At 44.5% G+C, this 23088-nt stretch overlaps 1 protein-coding gene across 1 annotated transcript in view; it reads left to right on the top strand.

The window, feature by feature from the left end:
* The window catches only part of Grin2b (glutamate ionotropic receptor NMDA type subunit 2B), a 314994-nt gene extending 292168 nt beyond the window's left edge, over positions 1-22826 (top strand). The window contains exons 9-12 of the mRNA XM_052172738.1: positions 13333-13493; positions 15257-15444; positions 18335-18573; positions 20976-22826. Coding sequence (XP_052028698.1) covers positions 13333-13493; positions 15257-15444; positions 18335-18573; positions 20976-22826 — 2439 coding nt within the window. The remainder of the gene's footprint in view (positions 1-13332; positions 13494-15256; positions 15445-18334; positions 18574-20975) is intronic.
* Positions 22827-23088: the final 262 nt, after the last annotated feature.

Raw genomic sequence — 23088 nt, 5'->3', positions numbered from 1 at the left:
CTTTTCAGAGCCCCTGATTATCCCCTGTCTCCTGTCTGTGAATAGGAAAGCAGGGCTCTCTGGTATGCCAGTTGTTGAGACTGCTTTGTTCCCTGAATGGGGAGAGCCTTCTTCTCTATCAGTCCAGTGGGGAGAGCCTTCTCCACCAGTCCTGTGTTTGCAGAGCACCTGCCATTTTCCCATGCATCACTAAGAGCAGAAGTCAGCCCAGCCAAATGAACTATTTACAGTGTCGACTTTCAGAGTGGACAAGAAACAAGTAACAATCAAACAGGTTCACCTAAAGGCATTATTAAGGATATTAGTAGCTTCTTAGAGTGTTTTCTAGAATAAGTACCAATAATTATTGGTACAATAAAATAATACCAAACATTATTTCTTAAATTATCCAAGGTCTTTTGTATCCAAATTCCAACAAAGGTTCTGTAGCTATATATCCTGATACATTGCAGGTGTTCATTGAATGTATTTAAATATATGATATTTAAGTAAAATATGAATTATGAATTAATAGTTTAGAATGACGTCCAACCCTTAGTCACTAGGGAATGCTGAATTCCCTTCCCCTAACACCCTAGCTGTTGATAATTTTTCAGCACAAACCTTCTAATACATTATACTTAGAGGCCCTTCATGTTTGGCTTAGGCATGAAGACTTTACTTAGTCCCCGAGGACCATGGAGCTCAAGTCCCTTCCCTTCTTTGCCATCGAGAGTCCTCATTACTTGAGCAGCTCAGGCACCTGAGACATGTGCGCAGTGAATAGAAGAGGGTGGGAGGGGACACAAATGGCATAGACTTTTAATCTGAGATGTCTGATGGTTCTCAGGCCTTTCTTTCTCCCTTTGTGTAGTAGAGACATGATTCTGTCTCCATTTCCCCAGTTCACAAGGGTATAGGGAGGAGTAATGCATAATCTGGAAAACAAACCCAGGGCACACTAAGTCCAGGGAAAGTGTGTGTCAAAGTTAAGCCAGTTTCTTTACCAAGGGGTTTTCCTGCTCTTGGAGACCCATGGTGCTGCCTAGAGAGATGCAATATTCCAGGTGGGGTCACTAGACTACCTTGTGGCTCTGACGTTCATCTGGCTGCAGGGTCTCTATGTAGAGTCAACTTTATGGACCAAAGGGAAAAAATTCTGTTACACTCTAAATGGTTACAATGTGACAGAAAACACAAATGCTTTCATTTCCATTAGTCAGTTTGAAACTGACTGATCAGGATTGCCAGAGCAGCAGATGTGTGCCTGTTATCCTGACCTGTCCCTCTTTCTGATCATCACGGGCCAGAGGTCTCACCTGGCACAGTCTTTTGACAGTCCCAATCCTCACCCAGCTCCATGACTCAGAAGACATTAGTGCTGGCTGTCAGGAGCATAGAGCAGGTGATTCAGTGAGGCGCCATCCATAAGGACACCTGGTAGGAGCCTCTAATAACCCGCCACAATATATTCAATCTGCTGGGACTCCTGAAGCAACTAACATTAGATCCTCATTCTATGATGAGTCTGTCTATATCCATCCTTTACCTAAAGGCTTTCTTAAGAGCTGTTGGTCTTTGTTGGTACTCACAGCTTCAAGCAAGACCTGGAAAAACATCTCTGATCTCTCCCAGACCAGCTGGGACCTGGAGTGATGTTGGAAGGCAGAAAGCCCAGTCTTGCCTGAAAGCCCGTTAGAGGAACAGAGCAAAGGCAAGCTATGACACAGGACTGCTGAAGGATAAAACTTAAACCCTCTGTCCTCATGTCTCTGGCTCACTTCATCTTCACGTTATCATAACCATTCCCAACTCTGTCACATTTTTGATGCCAATGAAATATCTACACACATCGTCAAGTCCTGAATCTGACAAGCTCTTATGGGATCTCAGCTCTGAGACATTTTTTTTTTGAAGGAAAAATGAAGAATGTGCCAGAAAGATGTCCTCAACTGACATGAGGACAAATTAACTCCTTGTCACTGGGGATGGCAGCCCAGCAGTACATCTGAGAGACATCACACTTGGCCATGTTGCATGATTTTGCATTAACCAGGAAGCACTAGAAGTGGAGTTTTCAGCCTAATGTACAGAATCCAATTCATTAATTCAATAGATCATTTAGATCGCTCATATGGAGACTCTAGTTAGAGTCAGGGAGCGTTCTAGGCACTTGAGTTGCAACAATGAGTACAACAGGAAAAAATGGTGCCTGTTACATCACAGTGCAAAAGGAAGAGGGGCAGAGAATTGAGAAGAGAATGATATATAGATGTTGTCAGGGAGTAGCAGTTTTCCCTCAGCAGGTTAAGGGAGGGCTGTGCAATCGAACTGGTAAAAATGAGGGACACAGAGTTACCCAGAACTTTCTTGGGCAGAGAAGAGATACTCTGGAAGGACCCCCCTGATGCATTCTGCAACTGCCAGGTGATCAGGAGGGAAACCCGGGCATTAGAAGAAGAACAGGGACAGAGTCTTCCTTGCTCTGAACATGTCTTTCCATTCTGGTTCCCTTCCCATTATGATACCATAAATTCAGGTTCAAGTTGGTAGTTGTCTAGTAGACATTTCTTACACAGTCCCTCTGTTAGCCCTGATATAACCTTATGATGAATCCTAGTTCAACTAAATGCTGGGTCTTTCCTTGGCCTGGTCAGTCACTGTGTTCAAGTAATGGCCTCCATCCAGGTACCATACTTGTATATCATGTTTGCACACACAGACATTCCTTTCACCTTCAGGACACAATGTCCTCATGAGCTACGTTGCCTTTGTTCATGACAGCCTCTTTGCTCTGATGCCTTCCACAGCCCCGCACCAACAATCAAACATGGCAGGCATGTAAGGGTTACTCCACCCAAGCTCTAACCCTGTCGTGACAGTTCTTATGTGCTCTAAATTTCTATAGCCCCCCCTTTTCCTATTTGTCACTGGGAAAAGTTTTCATGGTCATCTGGTCTTTGGATTCTTGAGATAATTTGTTTTCTGAGCCTGTATTCTGTCTATGTGGAATGGTGTGATATGACTTATGGTTATGTGTGAGGACTCCATTTTAATTTCTTCTCTGACCCCACCTAGTTGTAAGGACTGACCAAAATTATCTATCAGAATGTTAGTGTCCTTATCCATGAAGTGGGAATAAGAATGTCTACCTCATGGGCTTAACAAGAAAATTAATAACTTGCTGCATACAAGTTGTAGAGCACCTGGTGTGTACTGGGAAGCGTGTTGTGTTAGCTGATATTGACACCAAACCATCGTTAGTCCAAGTTAACATGAAATATCATATCAAGCCCACCTCTATTGTTCTTCAGAGCTCAAGCACATACCTGGGGCTATACCTGCCATATTGATGATGGTATTTCATGGCAAGTCACAGATTTTGCCAAAAACCTAAAACCTCAGGGGACAGATGAAGACATAGTCAATAAAATTGATGTGGTAAACATAGAAACAAATGTTTGTTTATTTAAATTTTTAGCAAATTCAAAACAAATCATTGCTTTGCTCCATCGAGGTCTGGAGTTAGCTCATCTCAAGAGACCTGAAGAGCTGGCATTTTGTTTCCTGGGAGCCCCAGTGGAGAATGATGATAGGAGGAAGAGAAACCCGGTCCCTCCCTCACCTCCTTTCTTTGAAGCCTTTGGGGGTAATTTTCATTTCCACACTGAACCAGAGAGGCAGAGCTCTTCTTCCCCAACAGCATAGCACGCAGAAGGAAGCTTCTAGAATGATGGTGTGAGCAGGGACAGGGAGAAGGGTCAGCTAACCAATATTCCCATATGCAAGTACAGACATACGTTGTGTGCAGTGTGTGAGTGTGTGTGTGTGAATGTGTGTCTGTGTGTATGCGTGAGAGACAGACACACAGAGAGAGACAGAGACAGACAAACAGAGAGACAGAGAGAGGAGACTTGGTAAAGAGAACTAGAACATCAGGGCTACCTAGTGCTCACCGAGTGCTACCATATGGTAGTAGCAAAATGTCATTGGGCTCACCAGGGCCCCAGAAACAGACTTGAATTCATGTTGTCATCTTAAATTATGATCGATGTCTTTTTGCTACATTCTGTACTGCTGCTGTTATAGTGATTTATTATAGTGATTTATTTAGCACCTTTGAGTTGATTCAAACAATATAATCTCTAATGAATAGTAAATATAGCCTTATAATAAAATATAAAGCTAAATACTTTACATTATGTATATAGTGTGTGCATGTGTGTATACTTGTTAGTGTGGACATGTGCACATGTGTGTTTGTGTATGCACATACACATGGGTGCATGTATGTGTTTAGGCTCTAGGTTGATATAGCCTATCTTTCTTCCTTTGCTCTCTGTCTTTGAGGGAGGATCTCTCATTGGCATGAAGCTCAAGGACTCCACTAGTCTGGCTCACCCAAGAGCTTCAGGGATTTTCATATCTCTATTCTCTCTACCTCCACCCCCATTGGTAGTGAGGTTTAGGAGTTCACCGCCACCCTAGGCTCTTACATGGGTCCTGGGGATCAGGACTCCAGTCTTTGTGTCTGCTCAGCAGACACTTTACCTACCGGTCCATCTCTACAGCCCCCAAGTGATCATTTGTCCCTCCAACCTCCATTCCTTACTATTACTTTAAGGATGGTGAGGCATCTCATTGTATAATCCACTGCTGTCTCCACAGCCAGGTTGATCCTTGTGTACTGTCTTGAGGGATTGTTCCAAAACCCACATTTCAAAGTAGAAGAGTTCAAACTGGAACATATCTTTGTGCCCTGAGGCAATACATAGATATAGCATTTGGGAACAAAATCGTCCTCCATTGTTAACCGACCATCTGCATGTCACATCTTTTCCAAGTTTACTGTGATATCATCTTCTTTCTTTTAATTTTTTGCTTGTTTGTTTGTTTTGGTGGTTTTCCCACCGTGGCTTTTGAAACAGCGACTTGGTATTCAGACATCAATGATAAATGGGACTATATGGGAGTAAGCAGTATGGCAGTTTGGTTTAACACTCCTGGGTAATGAATAATGATTAAAAGTCAAAACTACGGGAAGAGAGAGCAGGTCATTGTGTGTCAGAGGCCAGGAGGAATCTTTAGAAGAATATATATCATGAGGGAGTTTTCTTGGGTGGTAGAATTATATTGTATCTGGCAGTGCTGGTGACAAGATCTGGTGTAAGGTTAAGATTCATAGACATGCTCATCAATGATGTTAATGATGCCAAAAGTCAATGGTTAGGAAGAACTGTGGAGGATGGAGGTAATGACATTAATAGGGGTGGTGAGAGGAATTCAGGGCAGGTCAAGAGGGTCACTGTAGAGTTCTTATCAGTACACAGGCGGCATGAAGAACCCACCCATCTTTTGTTTTTCCTGAGGGCCTAGAAGGATTGAGTGGCATTCGGGCATTGACTCTCTTTGTGATTCAAATGTAGAATCAGAAGTAACGGGATGAATTATTTATGTGTGGGATTGTCATACTCTGAAGACAAAAGCCCCTAGCTCCCTCATCCCTAGCTGGGTAGCTGTGAGCAAAGTGTCCAGTTTGCAGCTCCTCAAGGTCACAGCTCTGCTTTACACTAATCATCATCTGCTGAGCAGACAGACAGAAGGAGGAGAGCCACTTTCAGGCTGGTCTATACCCTGAAAGGCTTTTTCCCAACACCTTCATCTCAGTAGAGCCTCTCTCCCTCTGTGGTGTCAATTGCCAGATTTAGCTGCAGTTGATCTCCTGTTAACCTCCTGAGGAGAAGTGACAGGCCACTGAGGGAAAGGTCTCAGGGTCAGAGCAGCAGCCTGAACAACAGGGGTCATATGCCTCAAGGAGATCTGGGGTTGTCACTTTTAGAACTTCCTGGTTCCAATGCCCCTAAGGAATTTATGAATGGTGTTTAATGGTCAGAGGGGAGTGTGGAAACAGCTTGCGAAAACACACACACACACACACACACACACACACACACACACCATTGAAAACTCCACTTCTCTCTTTGCAGCTTCAAACTGTCCCCTTCAGGAAGCCTCCGGGAATCCTGGCCTTGTGACACCTGTTTTTATTTGGAATTTTAACTGTCATGGGACTGTGAGGGTCTTTTGTGTTCAGTCATGCAGCTGTCTTTTGTGGTCCTGGAAGATAATAGAATATATTTGTTACCTTTCTGTCAATGTGATAAAATAGCATGCCCAAGGCAACTTAAGGAAGAAAAGTTGATTTGGGCTTATGGTTCCAGAGGGTTAGAGTCCTTGAGAGGCAGGTCAAGGCAGCAGGAAGGCGTGGAGGTTAGAGAAGGCTGCTGAGAGCTCACACTTGGACCACAGGTACAAGGCAGAGACAGAGAGCAATACTGAAGTGGCAGGAGGATTTTAGCTCTGAAAACCTACCTTCAGTGACGTTCTCCAGGAAGGCCACAGCGCCTAACGCTCCCTAAAACAACCGAGGACTTAAGTGTTTCAGTGTGGGAACCTATAAGGGACATTCTCATTCAAGTTACCACAAAATGTCCCCCAGATTTCATCTTGTTCTCCTTCCCCACCCCACCAAAGCACCCAGTCTCTCCTCAGAGCTCAGGTCCAGCTCCTGGCTCCTCAATTTGTTCCCTCCATGTGCTGGTGACACAGGACCCCAGTTTTGTCATTCTGACAGAATCATTCAGTTATGTCCAGTGATAGTGGATGCGATCATAGCAGGAGCCATGTGAACAATAATAGGCAACTCAGTATGCTTATCTTGTGCCAGGCACTGTGCTACTACTGTGCTCAGGGAGACTAGGTGAACGCTTGGTGCACAGGTATACTCTACAAGCGTGGGAACTGGGCCACAGAGAGGGTGAGTTGTGCAGAGTCTCGGGGTTATCAAGTGACAGAGCTGGGATATGTAGAGTGTCTCCTGCTCAGCATACCTTAGAGCAGGGGTTCTCAACCTTCCTAATGCTGTGACCCATTAATACAGTTCCTCAGGTTGTGGTGACCCCTCCAACCATAATATTGTTTTGTTGCTACTTCATGACTGTAATTCTGCTGCTGTTTCCTTCCTCATCCTTTATCACCCCCAGCCTTATCTACAAAGCTGTAGCCAAAGGGAGGAGGTGCTCCTGGTCTGTGGTGGTGCCTCAGCTTTCTCATTCCACAGGTATTGAGCGAGTGTAGGTATTATGATGTCTGTTTTGTGCCTTTGAGCAGATCATGCTGTCTAGACATTGCTTTGCTTCTTCTGTCCAAATAGAAAGCTCTTCTCTGTTACCCTCTGAATGGCTGTCTGCCCTGTGTGCCCACTGACACAGGCTCCTGCTTCTCTGGAGCTCCCGTCATCTTGTTTACTGCCCATCTCACCAGTCTGGACCTTTTTTATCAACTAATCCCTGGGCCCTTTGTATGTCCCACACGTGCTTTGGAGAACAGATCTTACTGAGGTTTCAGCTCAAATGCAACCTTCTCACCAAGGCCTACTGATGGCTGCCGTGGTAGCAATACATGGTTTGTCTTGTCTTGAAACATTCCACATTCCCCAGTAATTCATTGCTGTGCTGGCATCCCAGTGCTTAGCTTCTCAAAGCAGGAACCATTTCATTGTGTTTCATTGACTTGGGGGTCAGATATCTGTGTAAAGCCTGGCTGAGAGTGTCTTCTAATTTATGTGGCACGGGTAGCGTCACCCAATCTTCACCTAAGGGGAGAGCTAGACCTGGCTGGGCTTGAAGAATCAAAATGGCTTTACTGACTTCTCTGGTGTGCTGTCAGGAATGGGTGCAGCAGAGGGATGAACTGGGGCCGCAGTTAGGAACACTCACAGGTGCTGTCTCCAGTTTGGTGGGCTCAAGACTGGGGCTGGAGACTGGGCCCAAGACTAGATACGCGGGACTCCCTATGTGCTAAAAGCCTTCCCTTGGACCCAGGTTCTGGGAGGCCAGTGAAGAAGCTGTAAAGGCCCCTACTCATTTTCCAAGCTCAGAAGTCTCTGGCCAATGCTTCTGAATCTTTCCACGGCAAGTCACCTGTTCAGCCTAGGAGAGGGAGCCTAGGAGAGCCTCTTGATGGGAGGAATGGTAAAATATATGTGACCAGCTTTAGCCTACCACATAGTTGAAGCACACATATACATATGCGAGTGTACATAGAAATACACACATATGTTTCTATATATGTTGCCCATCACCCTTTCTTGATATGAACCTCTGGATCTTATTCTATGGTGCCAAATCCCCTACACCTTGTCCACACAGAACAAATACTTTCTGAATACAAATATAGATGAAACACTGCACAAGAAGATGTGAACAACGGCAGAGAACACTTATATTTCTGACTCTCCCGGGATGTTAGCTCCTAGAAACCGGGTCTGAGGTTTTTTCATGTTTTCTTCATATCTTAATGCAGTCCACTCCAAATAAACTGACGGGATTCTAATGGCCGTAGATAAAGAAGATGGTGTGCTAATTCACAGCACATACATAGGTGTTGAATGAGTGTGGCTGTTATTCACAGAGCCCTGTGCTTGGGAAAATCAACTGACATATTTAGTTGATGGTAAGAAAACAAACTGGACTAGATACCCCCCCATCCTTCTTTCTTTTTTCTTCACTACAAGCTCTATGAGAGACTCTTTTATGGGGGGGTGGCAGCCAATCGTCCAGAGTCCAACCGAAGGATCATTTGAGAGTGAGGGCCATTGCCTCTGGTCCTTGGCATCTTTCTCCTTGCATGACTGATTGTCAAGAGGAATTCACTTAAGGTCGTTGAAACAGAGACTGAGTTTCAGATGTGAAAGGCTCAGGGTGTTGAATTCTGATTCCCTGCTTTTCAGGAAGAACAAGTGAGATTCCAATTCGCTTGAGACTCTCCCTCTGTGTTAGCTCTTATGATACTGTGAATTCACAGCTATTGCCAAGAGTAAGTGTTGGATCTGGGGGAGAGGTTGAGAGCAAACAATAGTGACATGGGAAATGGAAGTATGGCCTCCCAGGTGACCCCACTTAGCAACACATGGCCTCACTGCCCAGGAATCCAGGACAAAGTGACTCTGCAGCTTCCCAGCTGGCAATGGAGAGCCTCAGCTTGTCTTTCTTCTTTACACAGCTAGGAACAATACCCTTGACCTCTCCAGGACTTTGGTGTCTTCATCTGTGAAATGGGCCTGGTCCCTGTGGATCCTCCCCTCCTATACTTCCATTTCACTAAATGGATCTGTGTTTTAGCTGTCACAATCTGGGTGGTCAAAGGTGATTAATAAAAATGCTCTTTTTTAAAAAAAAAATCACCATTTTGAAATCAGACAGTATTCAAATCTAAATATTGTTCTCCCTGGCTTATTGAAGTCATAATTTTTTAAATTATTTGTCAAGGTTTTTCCTGTACTAATTTAGATTCCTCATGGTATGCATTTTAATTCCTCCTCTGTACCCCCAGAGACCATCAACTGTCACCAAGGTTAAAGAACAAGGCCTTACATCTTGGGGTGAGTTTCATGACAAGGGCATTTATTGAAACATCAAGGCATTTGGGAGTTTTCTTTCCCTTCTCCCCGATGGGTCTCCTTAAGCATACTAACTGTTCCCTGCGAATGTGAAGTTTAGTTCCGTTCAAGGTCCACTGACAGTTTTAAAAGACCTGTTTTATTTAAACCTCCCATCAAACTGAACAAGAATTTTCAAAAGAGAAGGCAAGCATATTCCGTGCACCTGCTCCGGCTAATTCCAGGCCCTCAGAGTGGCCTAGTTAAGGGAAAGCTTAGAGAGCAAGATTTTTCAATCTGATGGAACACTGCCTCACACAGAACAGAATTTCATTGCCATGGAAGAACTTCATAATTTTGAGCTTTCTTATAGTGTTAAGTGCTTTCCTATGTATTATTTTAGATATTAAAATAATATTTCCAGAATAAAATGGAACTTTGCAAAGCTAAGTAACTCGCCTGCGTTCATGTTCCTACAACAGGAATGAGAAAGGGCTGAATTTAAACCAAATTGCCTCCAAGATAAATTTTGTCTGCATTGTAGTCGGGGTTGTTTTCTCTGGTTATTTGTTCGGGGGGATGGTGCCTAAGTGATGTAAGTCTTATTCTGCTATTACCTCATTTGTTTTTTAAATCGCTTTAATTCATTTTCAGATACTTCCTCCCAGCTGGTGGCTTACCTTCTCATAACCCTAACTGCATCTTTTAAAGAGAAGTTCTGAATTTTGATGGCCTTTAATTTATCTTTATTTCCCTTTGTGGGTGGATTGGACACGTGATGTATAGTCTTCATCTAACTCTAGGTTACAAAAGTGTTCTCATATATTTTCTCCTGAAACGTTTACAAGTTTGGCGTAATTGCTATTGATCTTGTTGGGGGGGGGGGTGGTGTGAGGAGTAAGGTTTGTTTTGTCCAGGAACATCTAATTACCTTCACACCATTTGATGACAACTAGCTTCTCTCCACTGAGTGGCCTTCACACTGTCCGTGTGCATATCTGTGGGCCACTGCTCCATTCTGCTAGCCTTCCCCTGTATCAGTTTTATACCAAGGCAATAATGTCACTGGAACTCCTCAGGAAGTCTTCAGAGTCCATCAACATTGCCCCTCTTTGAAAATGGTGTTTGCTCTTCCAGGTCCATTTTTTTTGAAATGGTTTATGTACCTATGGATGTGATTGTAAAATAATATAGAGACTCTAAATATCATTTAAAATAGAAAAGATTATGGTTCAGAATTAGAAATGTCTTGGCTTGCAGCCCCATCAGGAAGTAGAACGCTGGCACGGGTTCCATTTGGTTAGTCAAAAATCGTTGCAGGTACCTTTCATGTGTCAAGTTTTTCAAAAATACCTAGATTATAATAATTTATATCAGATCTGAATTGAATGTAATCCCAGCTTTCAATAATACTATAGAAACTATTGTGGGAGGGACCTGCAATATCTTAGTCAATGTTCAAGCCTATTGTCATTGTCTTAGCAAAGTGCAGACTTCTATTTGAGAGGACATTCATATGACTCTAGGGGCTGCTACCTCCTGTGTCATCCACTCTGCTTTGGATTTAGGGGATGGCTTTCTTCAGATGTCTGAGGAGTTATATTTGACAGTGATGTGTGAAGTACTCTGGTGTCTGTCTCTTTCATTAAAGCATAGCCTTGTTTACTGAATGCTTACTCTCTGCCGGGCACAATGACGAGTCATCCTTAATTAGGCCAGTAAAGATGCTGATGACATTCCCCACCACTACCTCTGGGTGACAGTGAGCAAATTACCCTCATCGGGTCCCTGTTTTATCATCTGTCCAATGGAAGATTTAAGCTAGTTAGCTTTGAGAAGACAATTCTAACTCTTCTGTGTTTATTTGCTTAAAAATTGTAACCCCTTAAAAAAAACAGAGGCTATTAATGGCATTTAGCATGTTGATCACAAGAGAAGAGTTTTTACATTGGAAAGTTCGATGTGACCCCTAAATATCCTACTACCACAGTGTGTGACTGACTCAACTCTCAACTGTGGCCGACAGGAACATCTACAGTGGCTGTCATGGCTCCTTGTGCTGTGAGACTCTGTTGCCCATGAAGCCCTCATGTTCTCTGAGAAGGAGAAGAATGGCCATGGAACCTGGACTGTTTATAAAGCTCCGTGGTCCCTAGGTTGGTGGGCTAGGTTTTCAAATACAGCTCCAAGGTAATAGATAACAGTATTGAAACCAAGAGCATTTTAAACACCTTCAGTGTCCCCTCTGTGCCAAGGAGATGGCTTTATGCCCATATTCTGTGTCCTCTTAGATATACTTAAACAGGATAAGATCACTAGGTAGCCTGCTGTTTATCAGCAAAACAAAACTAAAATGAACAGGAATTCAGAACAATACTAGACCAATTGCTGAGTGTCTACTGTCTTAATTTGCTTTGTATTGCTGTGATAAAGGCCATAACCAAAGGGAATGTGGGAAGAAGGGGTTACTCACTTTATATGTACCAATCACAGTCCTTCAATGCGGGAAGCAAAGGTAAGAACTCCAGCAGGCAGGAACTGAAGCAAAAACCATGAAGTGCTGCTTACCATCTTGGTCTCCATTTCTTACTCAGGCCTGCTTTTTTGATAAATCCAGGACCACCTGGTATAGTAGATGTGGGCCCTCCCACATCAATCATTAATCAAGAAAATCTAATGCAGGCATTTTCTCAATTAAAGGCCTTCTAACCCAGTGACCTGGTTTGTGTCAGGCAACCCTATGGAGTGTTAGGTGCTGTGCAGAGTACTTCTTTTGCATTCTTGAAAACTGGGCATTACCAACTCTTTATTGTGGAAGAAGAAATGGTACATCTTTTCTGTCAATGACTACAGTCATTAATTAATAGGTGGCAGAGCTGGTCATCATATCTGTTTTAACCTCAAGCTTAAATGATTAATGACCACATGAAAGTCTAGTTCTAGGTATTTAGCAAGTAGACATAGGGAGTCACTGCATTTATAATATGAATCTAGTACTCTAAACCAGAATAACGAGTACTGATGGGTCATTTGGGGTCAACTTGCTAGAAGGAAGAATTTACAGGAGGTTTCCCAAAGCAGTTGCTTTGAGCTATATTTTAAAATGAAGGACCTGAATTAGCCTAAAGAGAAAGGTGAGTTTGTATTAAAGAGATGGATTTGATGAGGCCATGGAAATCCAAATGGTCAAATTATGTGCTTGGGAAGCATCATTAAGACCCAACTCACTGGAGGGTAATAGCTAGGAATAAGGCTGATGTCATAGGGACAGGATCCAAGAAATTTAAATTCTGGTGCTAGGAGCTGGAGATACACTCTCAGCATTTAAGCAAGCAGGAAACAGCTAAAATGACATGTGAATTATCCAATAGCTGGTTTAAAATCAACAGAATTTTGAGTGCTTTGAAGGTCGAAAGAAATTTTCTTAGCAAAATATATTCAATATTCAAACATTATCTTCATGACTGTAATGCTGTGTGGCCTTAATTGGACAAGGACAATGTGTTTGGGCCTCTGAATTAAGAGGCCTAGGTGAAGATTTTAGACAATTTTTGGAAATAAAAGTAACCAATCTTCCACAAACTATATCATGCCACTTCCAGGCCTGTCATCACTGGTATTGTGTCGCATGCATAGAATGAACACACAGGGTTACAGATTAAACTTGAGACTGGGCAAACAGAAATCTCTCAACAATATGTATTAAATTGAGTTGAACTGAAGTCCACTTCCAGAAGGCAATTACGGCTCCTGAGTGAGGGCTAATGTGTTTGGTGAATTATAGTCGGTGCCTTTCCGTTATAAACTCACTAATGCTGACTTAATGTCTCTTCACATTTTTCTAAAGCATTTCTTCTTTATTCTGTCTCTGTCTCTCTCTCTGTCTCTCTCTCTCTCTTTCTTTCTCTCTCCAGTTCCAGAGACCTAATGACTTCTCACCCCCTTTCCGCTTTGGGACTGTGCCCAATGGCAGCACAGAGAGGAATATCCGTAATAACTATGCAGAAATGCATGCCTACATGGGAAAGTTCAACCAAAGGGGTGTAGATGATGCCTTGCTCTCCCTGAAAACAGGGTAAGAACAGCCTCCAAGCTCAGAGTGATACATGTCTCACATCCATTAGACACAGACTGAACTGGTACCATACTCATTAAATCAAAGGCTGTTTCCAAGTCAAATTTGATGGCGTTATTCCAACCATTGTACAAGAGTTCTTAACACTGTTACTTGCTTCTGTGTACCATCCTGCAAACTGTTTCTGCTTGCATGAATGTGTCCATGGAGTGGAAAAGAAACAGATTGAACACTAGAAAAGAAGAGTCAAGGAGAGAGCTCATATCTGTTACACATGAGCTATAGTCTAAGAGGTGTAACAAACAGTTCTGGTGTCTATAGACAAGGGGGAAATGAAACAGGAAGTGTGCAAAAATTCATAGATGACAATAAGTACAAATATGTTGATTAATCCCCAATTTCAGCTCTGATCATTACTCCTCACAGCCATTCTCTGTACCCAGCGTGTATTTGTTCACAAGCCATCGATGTAGCTCTCCGGCACACTCGTCCTTTAGTTGGAGAAAGCCAGGGCTGTGAAGAGCGACCTGTACTTGAGCATTGTAAATGTTGAGATTTGGAGGCTAATGGGTCATCCAGTTGTTTCCCTCTCTTCTGTGATGACCATGGACCTCCTCTGCACACCTTTGCACCTTAAGGTTTCCAGGTACCACCTAGAGTGTGTGGCCATTTATAATGCGGTGGTGTTCAATCTCACTGAACAAAGTCACAATGGGTTTCAGAAGACGGGATCTGAGGTTAGGGCAGGAGAGCTCTGGGTAGTCCAAACTGTGGGATACCCATAGTTCTCAGTTACACTAGATGCTTGATGTTTGGGCATGCTACCAACCTACATTTTATAGGATATATTTTTATGAAATGTCTTTTTGCTTGTCATGCCAAAAAGGGCTTGGTTTTTTTGTTTTCTGTTTTCTTGAGGGGTGTCAAAACTCCCTAGCTCATAACTATTTTGGAGGGTTGCATGACCTGCTCACATTGCTATCTGCCACTTGCATGGCTTTATCTAAGCTGCTCCCTCAGTCTTTCTGTGTGGAAGCATTTGGGAACAGTGATTGGTGCATGCCTTCTTGCTCTCAGCCCCCATCTTTTCTCTGTGTGTATCCCTTCTTCACAAAGCTCAATGTCTCACTCGATGTGCATGTAGGCTTAGGAATTTCAAAGACCTTGGTCCTTCTGTATGTTGCCTTCTCTTGCAGCGCTTCGAATTTGCTCTCACACAAGCTTGTCACCAGCCTGGCCCCTCAAAGCAGAGTCACATAGCACAAGAGAACACTGAAGTCTTTCTGACCACCAAAATAGCCACATATCTACTGAAACATATACACCCACACTTTCCCCCACTCGGGACTGCAATGAACTGAGAAATGAAACCGTTATATAAATCTTACCCGTGCTATTTGTTATTACCGAGGTGCTTATTTTTCATTATTTCTGTTATTATTTTTATTGATTCATTTTTACTCCTTCTCCTTTTCAGACACAGCTTATGAGTTGGCCTCAGGCCCAACTTACATTCTTATCATTCCTGGTGGGAGGTGGGGGGAATAAAAGAAATAACTCCTTTCAACCTGAAGTCCCATCAAGACAAGAGCAGCCTGGGATGCAGACTTTAGACTCTGACAATAGTCCACCTTCAACCTTACTGTGAGCCAGTCCTCCACATAGCTTCTGCAACCCTACCACTTCACACTAATGGCCCAGTAGGTAGTTTTGTTATGTAATTTCCTCCTTGGTATATGCCAGTTTGCTTCTTTCTTGTGCAGGAAGCTGGATGCATTCATCTATGATGCAGCCGTGCTCAACTACATGGCGGGAAGAGATGAAGGCTGTAAGCTGGTGACCATTGGCAGCGGCAAGGTCTTTGCTTCTACGGGCTATGGCATTGCCATCCAAAAGGACTCTGGGTGGAAGCGCCAGGTGGACCTTGCTATCCTGCAGCTGTTTGGAGATGGTGAGTTAAAGTAAGGGGGAGTGTCCACTTGGCCTCAACCAATAGCTGTCTTGAAATAGCAACCTTTATCCTCTGTGTATCCAAAACAGCATGTCACAGAATATGATAAGATTGGACAGTACTTTTTGGATTCTTAGGGCCACCATAACAAATGACAGGAATGGTGTGACGTAAACAGTTGAATTCATTGTGTTGAAGCTCTGGGCACTACAGGTATCAATACAGGTAGCTTCACTTGGAAGTGATGAGGAAGAATCTTCTGTATGCTTGTTGTATGGCCTTGGAGTCTCTTCTTGATGTTCTCTTCTTGTTGGTTCTACTTGGTGTTCCTTGACTTGTCAAAGCACCACTCAGATCTCTACTTTCATTCTACCTTGGTGAATGTCTTTCTTCTATATTCATCTCTCTCTGTATCTACTATTTTCTTAAGGCCAATCACATGAGGTTAGGGGCCTGCTAGGTTCCAGTGTGACTTTGCCATTATTAATTATGTCTGCAATGACCCAATTTCAAAGTCACACCCTAAGCTACCAGAAAGGTGGGGTTTAATATGTGAATCACAAGGAGAATACTTTAACCTGCACTGGGTAAAGATGAGAAAAGGGATTAAAGTAGTTGGTAACAAGGGAATATTTGACAATTGTGCGGGACATCGAAACCTTCAGGAATGAAGGAGGCTACAGTTAGATGTTTCCGATATGACCCTCCATGTGGCACAACACCAGATGTATGTAGGGCAGTGCTCTTTCTATTACCAGATCAAGGAAAGAGAAATAAATGTATGTATGTTTCCACATCCTTCACTCTGTCCTGACATGACCTTCTGGCTGAATAGGCAGAGGGCAAGGATTCTCAGATATAGACAGCAGAAAGTACTTCCCATGTCTTTCTGGTGATAGGGGGAATGAGAAATGCTTCTCATCCAGTTACTGTCTTCTACATTTCTCTTCCTGTCCTTGGCCAAAGCACTCTACCCACAATCCTCACACACAAACTAATCTAGATACAGATGAGCTTCACTCTGTATGGTCCCCCAGTCCACCAGTCATGAGGGTCTATCAATTAGGGCTATAGGGCATTTTCTATTGGATAAGATATCAGAGATACAAGCCCAGGGGCAGGTTTCCAGATTCCATCTGGCTGCTACACTAGTTACAAAAAGCATTGTTGAATTAAAGAAGAGATGAAAAGTGAGTATATCCCTCTAAGGAGGAGTCAGGTTTGTAGCTGGAGTGCTGAGAAAGCATATTGGTATGAACAGTAGTCACAGCCAAATGGATCCAGATTCTATTATCGAGTAGATCTGGAGAGAGGATTTTGGGTTTCATTGTGCTATGCAAATGCAAAATTTTAGCAAACCAGAATTTCATTTGCGTGAATTAGTGACATTCTAGAGAAGATATTTGCTTTCTTTCTTTGCTTTTGGCTTGTTTGGTTGGTTTTGGTCTTGGTTTTTAGTTTGTGTGTGTGTGTGTGTGTGTGTGTGTGTGTGTGTGTGTGTGTGTGTGTGTGTTTGAGATGTCTACATTTCTACTGATTAGTGTCCAGTGATTGTAGGTATGAATCTGACACAACTGGAGAAGTCCGCGACCCTTTAAGCAGAGCTGAGAGGAGGCAGAGTTGAGAGGAGGCAGAGCTGAGAGGAAGCAGAGTTGGAGGAGACAGAGGTGAGAGGAGGCAGAGTTGGAAGAGGCAGGTTGTAGGGTCTTCTTCCATTGCAGCTTTTTCCTCTTTTGGGTTTCATATTTTTCTCTATAAGACATCTGTGATTCTTAGAGACCATAAAGATTCAACCTCTCTCGATCTCTGTCTACCTCTCCTTCCTCAATCTAATCTGCTCTATAGAATTCCAAGAGTTTTTACTCATTTGATTGTGTTATCCCCATTGTCTATGAAATAAAGGGCAAAATGATTAACCTCAGAATTCTTTTACTAAGCTTTCCCTACTGAGGGTTACTACTCTGAACTATTTTTTCTTGCCTCTCTGTATATGAGCATCTATTTTCCTACTTCCTCCTCAGTGATTATGCTATACCTGCAGTCTGGAATGCCTTTACATATAATATAAATTAAAATCTATTCCCACTCTCAAGTTCCTCTCTCTCTCTCTCTCTCTCTCTCTCTCTCTGTCTCTCTCTGTCTCTCTCTCTCTCTGTCTGTCTGTCTCTCTCACCTATTGACTTTTTGTCCACAAACTGTTCTCTGTCTCAGTCTCTGTGTCCCCTTGTCTCTGTACCTCTGTCTCTCTGTGTCTGTCTCTGTGTCTGTCTCTGTCTCTCTGTCTCTGTCTGTCTCTGTCTCTGTCTCTCGCTCTCTCTCTCTCTCTCTCTCTCTCTCTTTCTCACACACACACACACACACACACACACACACCCCTATTGACTTGTTTGTCCACAAACTGTTCTCTGTCTCAGTCTCTGTGTCCCCTTGTCTCTGTACCTCTGTCTCTCTGTGTCTGTCTCTCTGTCTGACTGTCTCTGTCTCTGTCTGTCTCTGTCTGTCTCTCTGTCTCTGTCTGTCTCTCTGTCTCTGTCTCTGTCTCTGTCTCTCTCTCTCTCTCAAACCCATTGACTTGTTTGTCCACAGACTGTTCTCACTAATTTGAACTCTTGTTCCTTGCATGGCATATTGTATATAACACCAAGCACTGAGCTGCCTATCTGTACTGGCTACCGGAGAGCCACAGGGAAGTCCCATTACATTCCCACTAAATACTTGGGGATATGTTGATGGGTTAAGATGTAATGGTATTAATAAAAATCATCCTTTTTCTCTTTTTGTGTTTGTCCCTTTCTGTCATGTTTTTGCGTTCTCCTTCAACTCCCTTTCTTCTTTTCCTCCCTTCTCCTACCTCCCTCCTTTATCCGGCTCCTTCTTGTCCTCCTTCTAGGGGAGATGGAAGAACTGGAAGCCCTCTGGCTCACTGGCATTTGCCACAATGAGAAGAATGAGGTCATGAGCAGTCAGCTGGACATCGACAACATGGCGGGCGTGTTCTATATGTTGGGGGCAGCCATGGCTCTCAGCCTCATCACCTTCATCTGCGAGCATCTCTTCTATTGGCAGTTCCGGCACTGCTTCATGGGTGTCTGCTCTGGCAAGCCTGGCATGGTCTTCTCCATCAGCAGAGTAAGTGTTTTCATTGAGATATTCGGAGCCCGCTAAGGACAGTTCAGCCTTGCCCCGTGCTGAGCAGAGAAACCCAAGAGGGTGCTTGTTCCAGCCTTATGTAGCTAAACCATGAAGCCAGATCATGGGCACTTCCCCAAGAGTCTCTGAGAGATGGGTGATGCTATGTTACCTTCCTTCCATTTTAGGCTCAGACATTTGATTTTCTATCAAAAAAAAAGGCACCTCTCTAAAAATAGGAATTTTGACTTTTCCCCATTTGCCTCTTATATCACTACTAATGGATTGTGTATGGACTGCATTAATCAATTGATCCTTTGGGAGTGGGAATCGTATCACTTTCTTAAATAGTGGAGTGTCACATGACTTATTCTATCACACAAAGGCATATTATTGGTGTTTTTAGTTTTTACTATTCCTATATTTTAACCACATGTGAAGTAAGGGGACTTAAAGAGTCTAGAGGTTGGAGATGGTGACATATGCCTACAATAAATACCGACCCTGGGAAACTGTGGCACGAGGATAACATGCATGCGTGTGTACGCGCAAGTGTTTATATATGTGTGTGTTAGCACACGCGCGAATGTGTGTTTTTGTCTGAGGGGTCCAGATTTAAATAACATTTGAAAGAGCCTAACAGAACCCAAATCTTGACTCATAAAAAATGTATATTCCAAAAACTTACTTAAAAGAAGCAAGACTCCAGGCCATTTTTTGTTTAGAGATCACCTTCATTTCCGATTCAAAGTGAGGGATTAGGAAAACATATATATATGAACCTCGGGTCACAGAGGGGAGTTTTTAAAGAGGAGGATTCTTCTGATTTTGTTGATACAGTTGTGGGGACTCATGCTTGGAGTGGTGAACTCAAACATCCTTTTAGGACTGAGGATGTGTTGCAGATGTGACTCAAATAGAGTTATGAAAGAATATGATTTCTCATCAAACTATTTAATGTTCTGGTCAATTTCCCATAGTGTTTTAGGGACAGGGAACAATTTCCTCTCTAGCTGTCAGTGTGTACAGGTCACTCAGTCACATAAGAACAGGAGGAAGGAGCCTGTCAGACTCCTGGTCCCTGGCATTGAGTTCCATCATTCAGCTCTTTCCAGAGGCCAGAGAGGTGAGAGAAAAGAGACATTTTAGCTGAGGCCCTCTGACATGGGCACTCTCTTCACAGAAGAGGACACTTATCATTTCTTCCTGGCCACTGTCAAGAGGTCAGAAGTAAGAAGCAGAAAGGGAGTAGAGTCTCCTCCAGGAAGACCTTGTATCTCACAAGGCCTGACACTTCCTGGCCGCATAGCTACCATTTTCCTTCTGACCTTCTCTGTTCTCGGCTGTGACCATTCACGTAATCTTCTTTTCTAGATTAACCTTCTTGTGTGTAAAGACACAGTCTAAAGGCACTTCTCCATCTACCTTACCACCTTGGGCAAGACTCCCAAGTCCGTTTGCCATTCAAGGCAACACGTGAGAGGTACACAGTAGCTGACCTGACTTTAGATGTGGGGAGACGGTCCGCCCAGGCAGGCAACCCAGCTTTTCTCACGGATGCTGTCCTTCCGTGCCCTGAACAAGTAGCTGTTTGCCCGGTGTTCTTCATCAATACTAATTTGATGGGGCATTAATTATTTATGATAATATTGACTTTAAAAAAGAAAGCAAGAGTTAAAGCGTGAATAAAGGAGCAACCTCAACAAGGGAGTTATTTACTCACACTGAGCTCTTGATGTTTGTCCCACTTCTTCCCTCCCACAGTGTAGACCACAGCAGTAGAAAAAGCCTTCTTTGACCCTAGGGCTTCCTCACTCTCTGTGTGAATCTTGTTTGTGCTTAGCTACAGAACCACAGTGCTCCCTTGTTATTTGCTGATCAAAATTCTAAAAAAAAATAAAGACTGTTCGAAATTGGTCAGAGCCAGAAACGAAGCCATTGCGAGCAACGTCACCCAGGAGGCGTGGCCAACCAGAGCCAAGTGGTCCTAGCATCTGTGGGGCTTTCAATATTCCGCTCCTCCTTTTTGCTATATGTTTACAGCATGGATTCCTCTATAAAAAAATATAAGGCTCTGGGTCCTAAATAGGAAGGAAAACCAAGATAGATCATGGGCTTAGTTGGGGCACAAATGCCATGTCATCTATTTATTTGAGCCCCCTGGTATGATCACTCCTGTCTCCGAGGGCAGATTGCAATCATTAGCTCACAAAATGAAATTTGGCTGAATTCAAGAGGCTACATCAACCAAGCTTCGAGTCACGTTTTCTGTAAATGTAGCTGCCTCGTGATTCTCCTGCCTTTGACTTACCTCATTAGCTCATCAGTGGTAGGGCACTGTTGTTTATGCTGTGTTTGGGTTTCTCTGAACTCAATGTGTACCACACCCTCTGTCTCTTCAGGGTATCTACAGCTGTATCCACGGAGTGGCCATAGAGGAGCGCCAATCTGTGATGAACTCCCCCACTGCCACCATGAACAACACACACTCCAACATCCTACGCTTGCTCCGCACGGCCAAGAATATGGCCAACCTCTCTGGAGTGAACGGCTCTCCTCAGAGTGCTCTGGACTTCATCCGCCGGGAGTCCTCTGTCTACGACATCTCTGAGCATCGCCGCAGCTTCACGCATTCAGATTGCAAGTCGTACAATAACCCACCCTGTGAGGAAAACCTGTTCAGTGACTACATTAGTGAGGTAGAGAGAACATTTGGCAACTTGCAGCTGAAGGACAGCAATGTGTACCAAGACCACTATCACCATCACCACCGGCCACACAGCATCGGCAGCACAAGCTCCATTGATGGCCTCTATGACTGTGACAACCCACCCTTTACCACCCAGCCCAGGTCAATCAGCAAGAAACCCCTGGACATCGGCTTGCCCTCCTCCAAACACAGCCAGCTCAGCGACCTGTACGGCAAGTTCTCCTTCAAGAGTGACCGCTACAGTGGACATGATGACTTGATTCGATCGGATGTCTCAGACATCTCCACGCACACTGTCACCTATGGGAACATCGAGGGCAACGCAGCCAAGAGGAGGAAGCAGCAGTATAAGGACAGTCTAAAGAAGCGGCCAGCCTCCGCCAAATCTAGGAGGGAGTTTGATGAAATCGAGCTGGCCTACCGTCGCCGACCACCCCGCTCCCCAGACCACAAGCGCTACTTCAGGGACAAAGAAGGGCTCCGAGACTTCTACCTGGACCAGTTCCGAACAAAGGAGAACTCGCCTCACTGGGAGCACGTGGACTTGACTGACATTTACAAAGAACGTAGTGATGACTTCAAGCGAGATTCGGTCAGTGGAGGCGGGCCCTGTACCAACAGGTCTCACCTCAAACACGCAACAGGCGATAAGCACGGAGTGGTAGGCGGGGTGCCCGCTCCTTGGGAGAAGAACCTGACCAATGTGGATTGGGAGGACCGCTCTGGGGGCAACTTCTGCCGCAGCTGTCCCTCCAAGCTGCACAATTACTCCTCCACGGTGGCAGGGCAGAACTCGGGTCGGCAGGCCTGCATCAGGTGTGAGGCCTGCAAGAAAGCTGGTAACCTGTATGACATCAGCGAGGACAACTCCCTGCAGGAGCTGGACCAGCCGGCTGCCCCTGTGGCTGTGACATCCAACGCCTCCACCACCAAGTACCCTCAGAGCCCGACTAATTCCAAGGCCCAGAAAAAGAATCGGAACAAACTGCGCCGGCAGCACTCCTACGACACCTTCGTGGACCTGCAGAAGGAGGAGGCCGCCTTGGCCCCACGCAGCGTGAGCCTGAAAGACAAGGGCCGATTCATGGACGGGAGCCCCTACGCCCATATGTTTGAGATGCCCGCTGGTGAGAGCTCCTTTGCCAACAAGTCCTCAGTGCCCACTGCCGGACACCATCACAACAACCCCGGCAGCGGCTACATGCTCAGCAAGTCGCTCTACCCTGACCGGGTCACGCAAAACCCTTTCATCCCCACTTTTGGGGATGACCAGTGCTTGCTTCACGGCAGCAAATCCTACTTCTTCAGGCAGCCCACGGTGGCAGGGGCATCGAAAACAAGGCCGGACTTCCGGGCCCTTGTCACCAATAAGCCAGTGGTGTCGGCCCTTCATGGGGCTGTGCCAGGTCGTTTCCAGAAGGACATTTGTATAGGGAACCAGTCCAACCCCTGTGTGCCTAACAACAAAAACCCCAGGGCTTTCAATGGCTCCAGCAATGGACATGTTTATGAGAAACTTTCTAGTATTGAGTCTGATGTCTGAGTGAGGGAAGAGAGAGAGGTTAAGGTGGGTACGGGAGGGATAGGGCTGTGGGCCGCGTGGTGCGCATGTCACGGAAAGAGTCGGGGGTGAACTTGGCTCCCATTGGCTTTCTATTCTTCTTTTCATTTCTCTATGGGATCCTGGAGTTCTGGTTCCTTGCTGAAGGCGACCCTCGTGGCCAGCACCATTTCCCCTCCCTCGCGCACTTCTCTTCTTCCCGCATCTGTCCACCATTCCTGTTCCCATGAGAGGATAGAACGGG

This window comes from Apodemus sylvaticus, chromosome 2 (genome assembly GCF_947179515.1).
Source record: "Apodemus sylvaticus chromosome 2, mApoSyl1.1, whole genome shotgun sequence".
In the NCBI taxonomy this organism is placed as follows: Eukaryota; Metazoa; Chordata; class Mammalia; order Rodentia; family Muridae; genus Apodemus; species Apodemus sylvaticus.
Note: the sequence above shows the minus strand (reverse complement) of the source record. Positions and strands in the feature narration are given on the sequence as shown.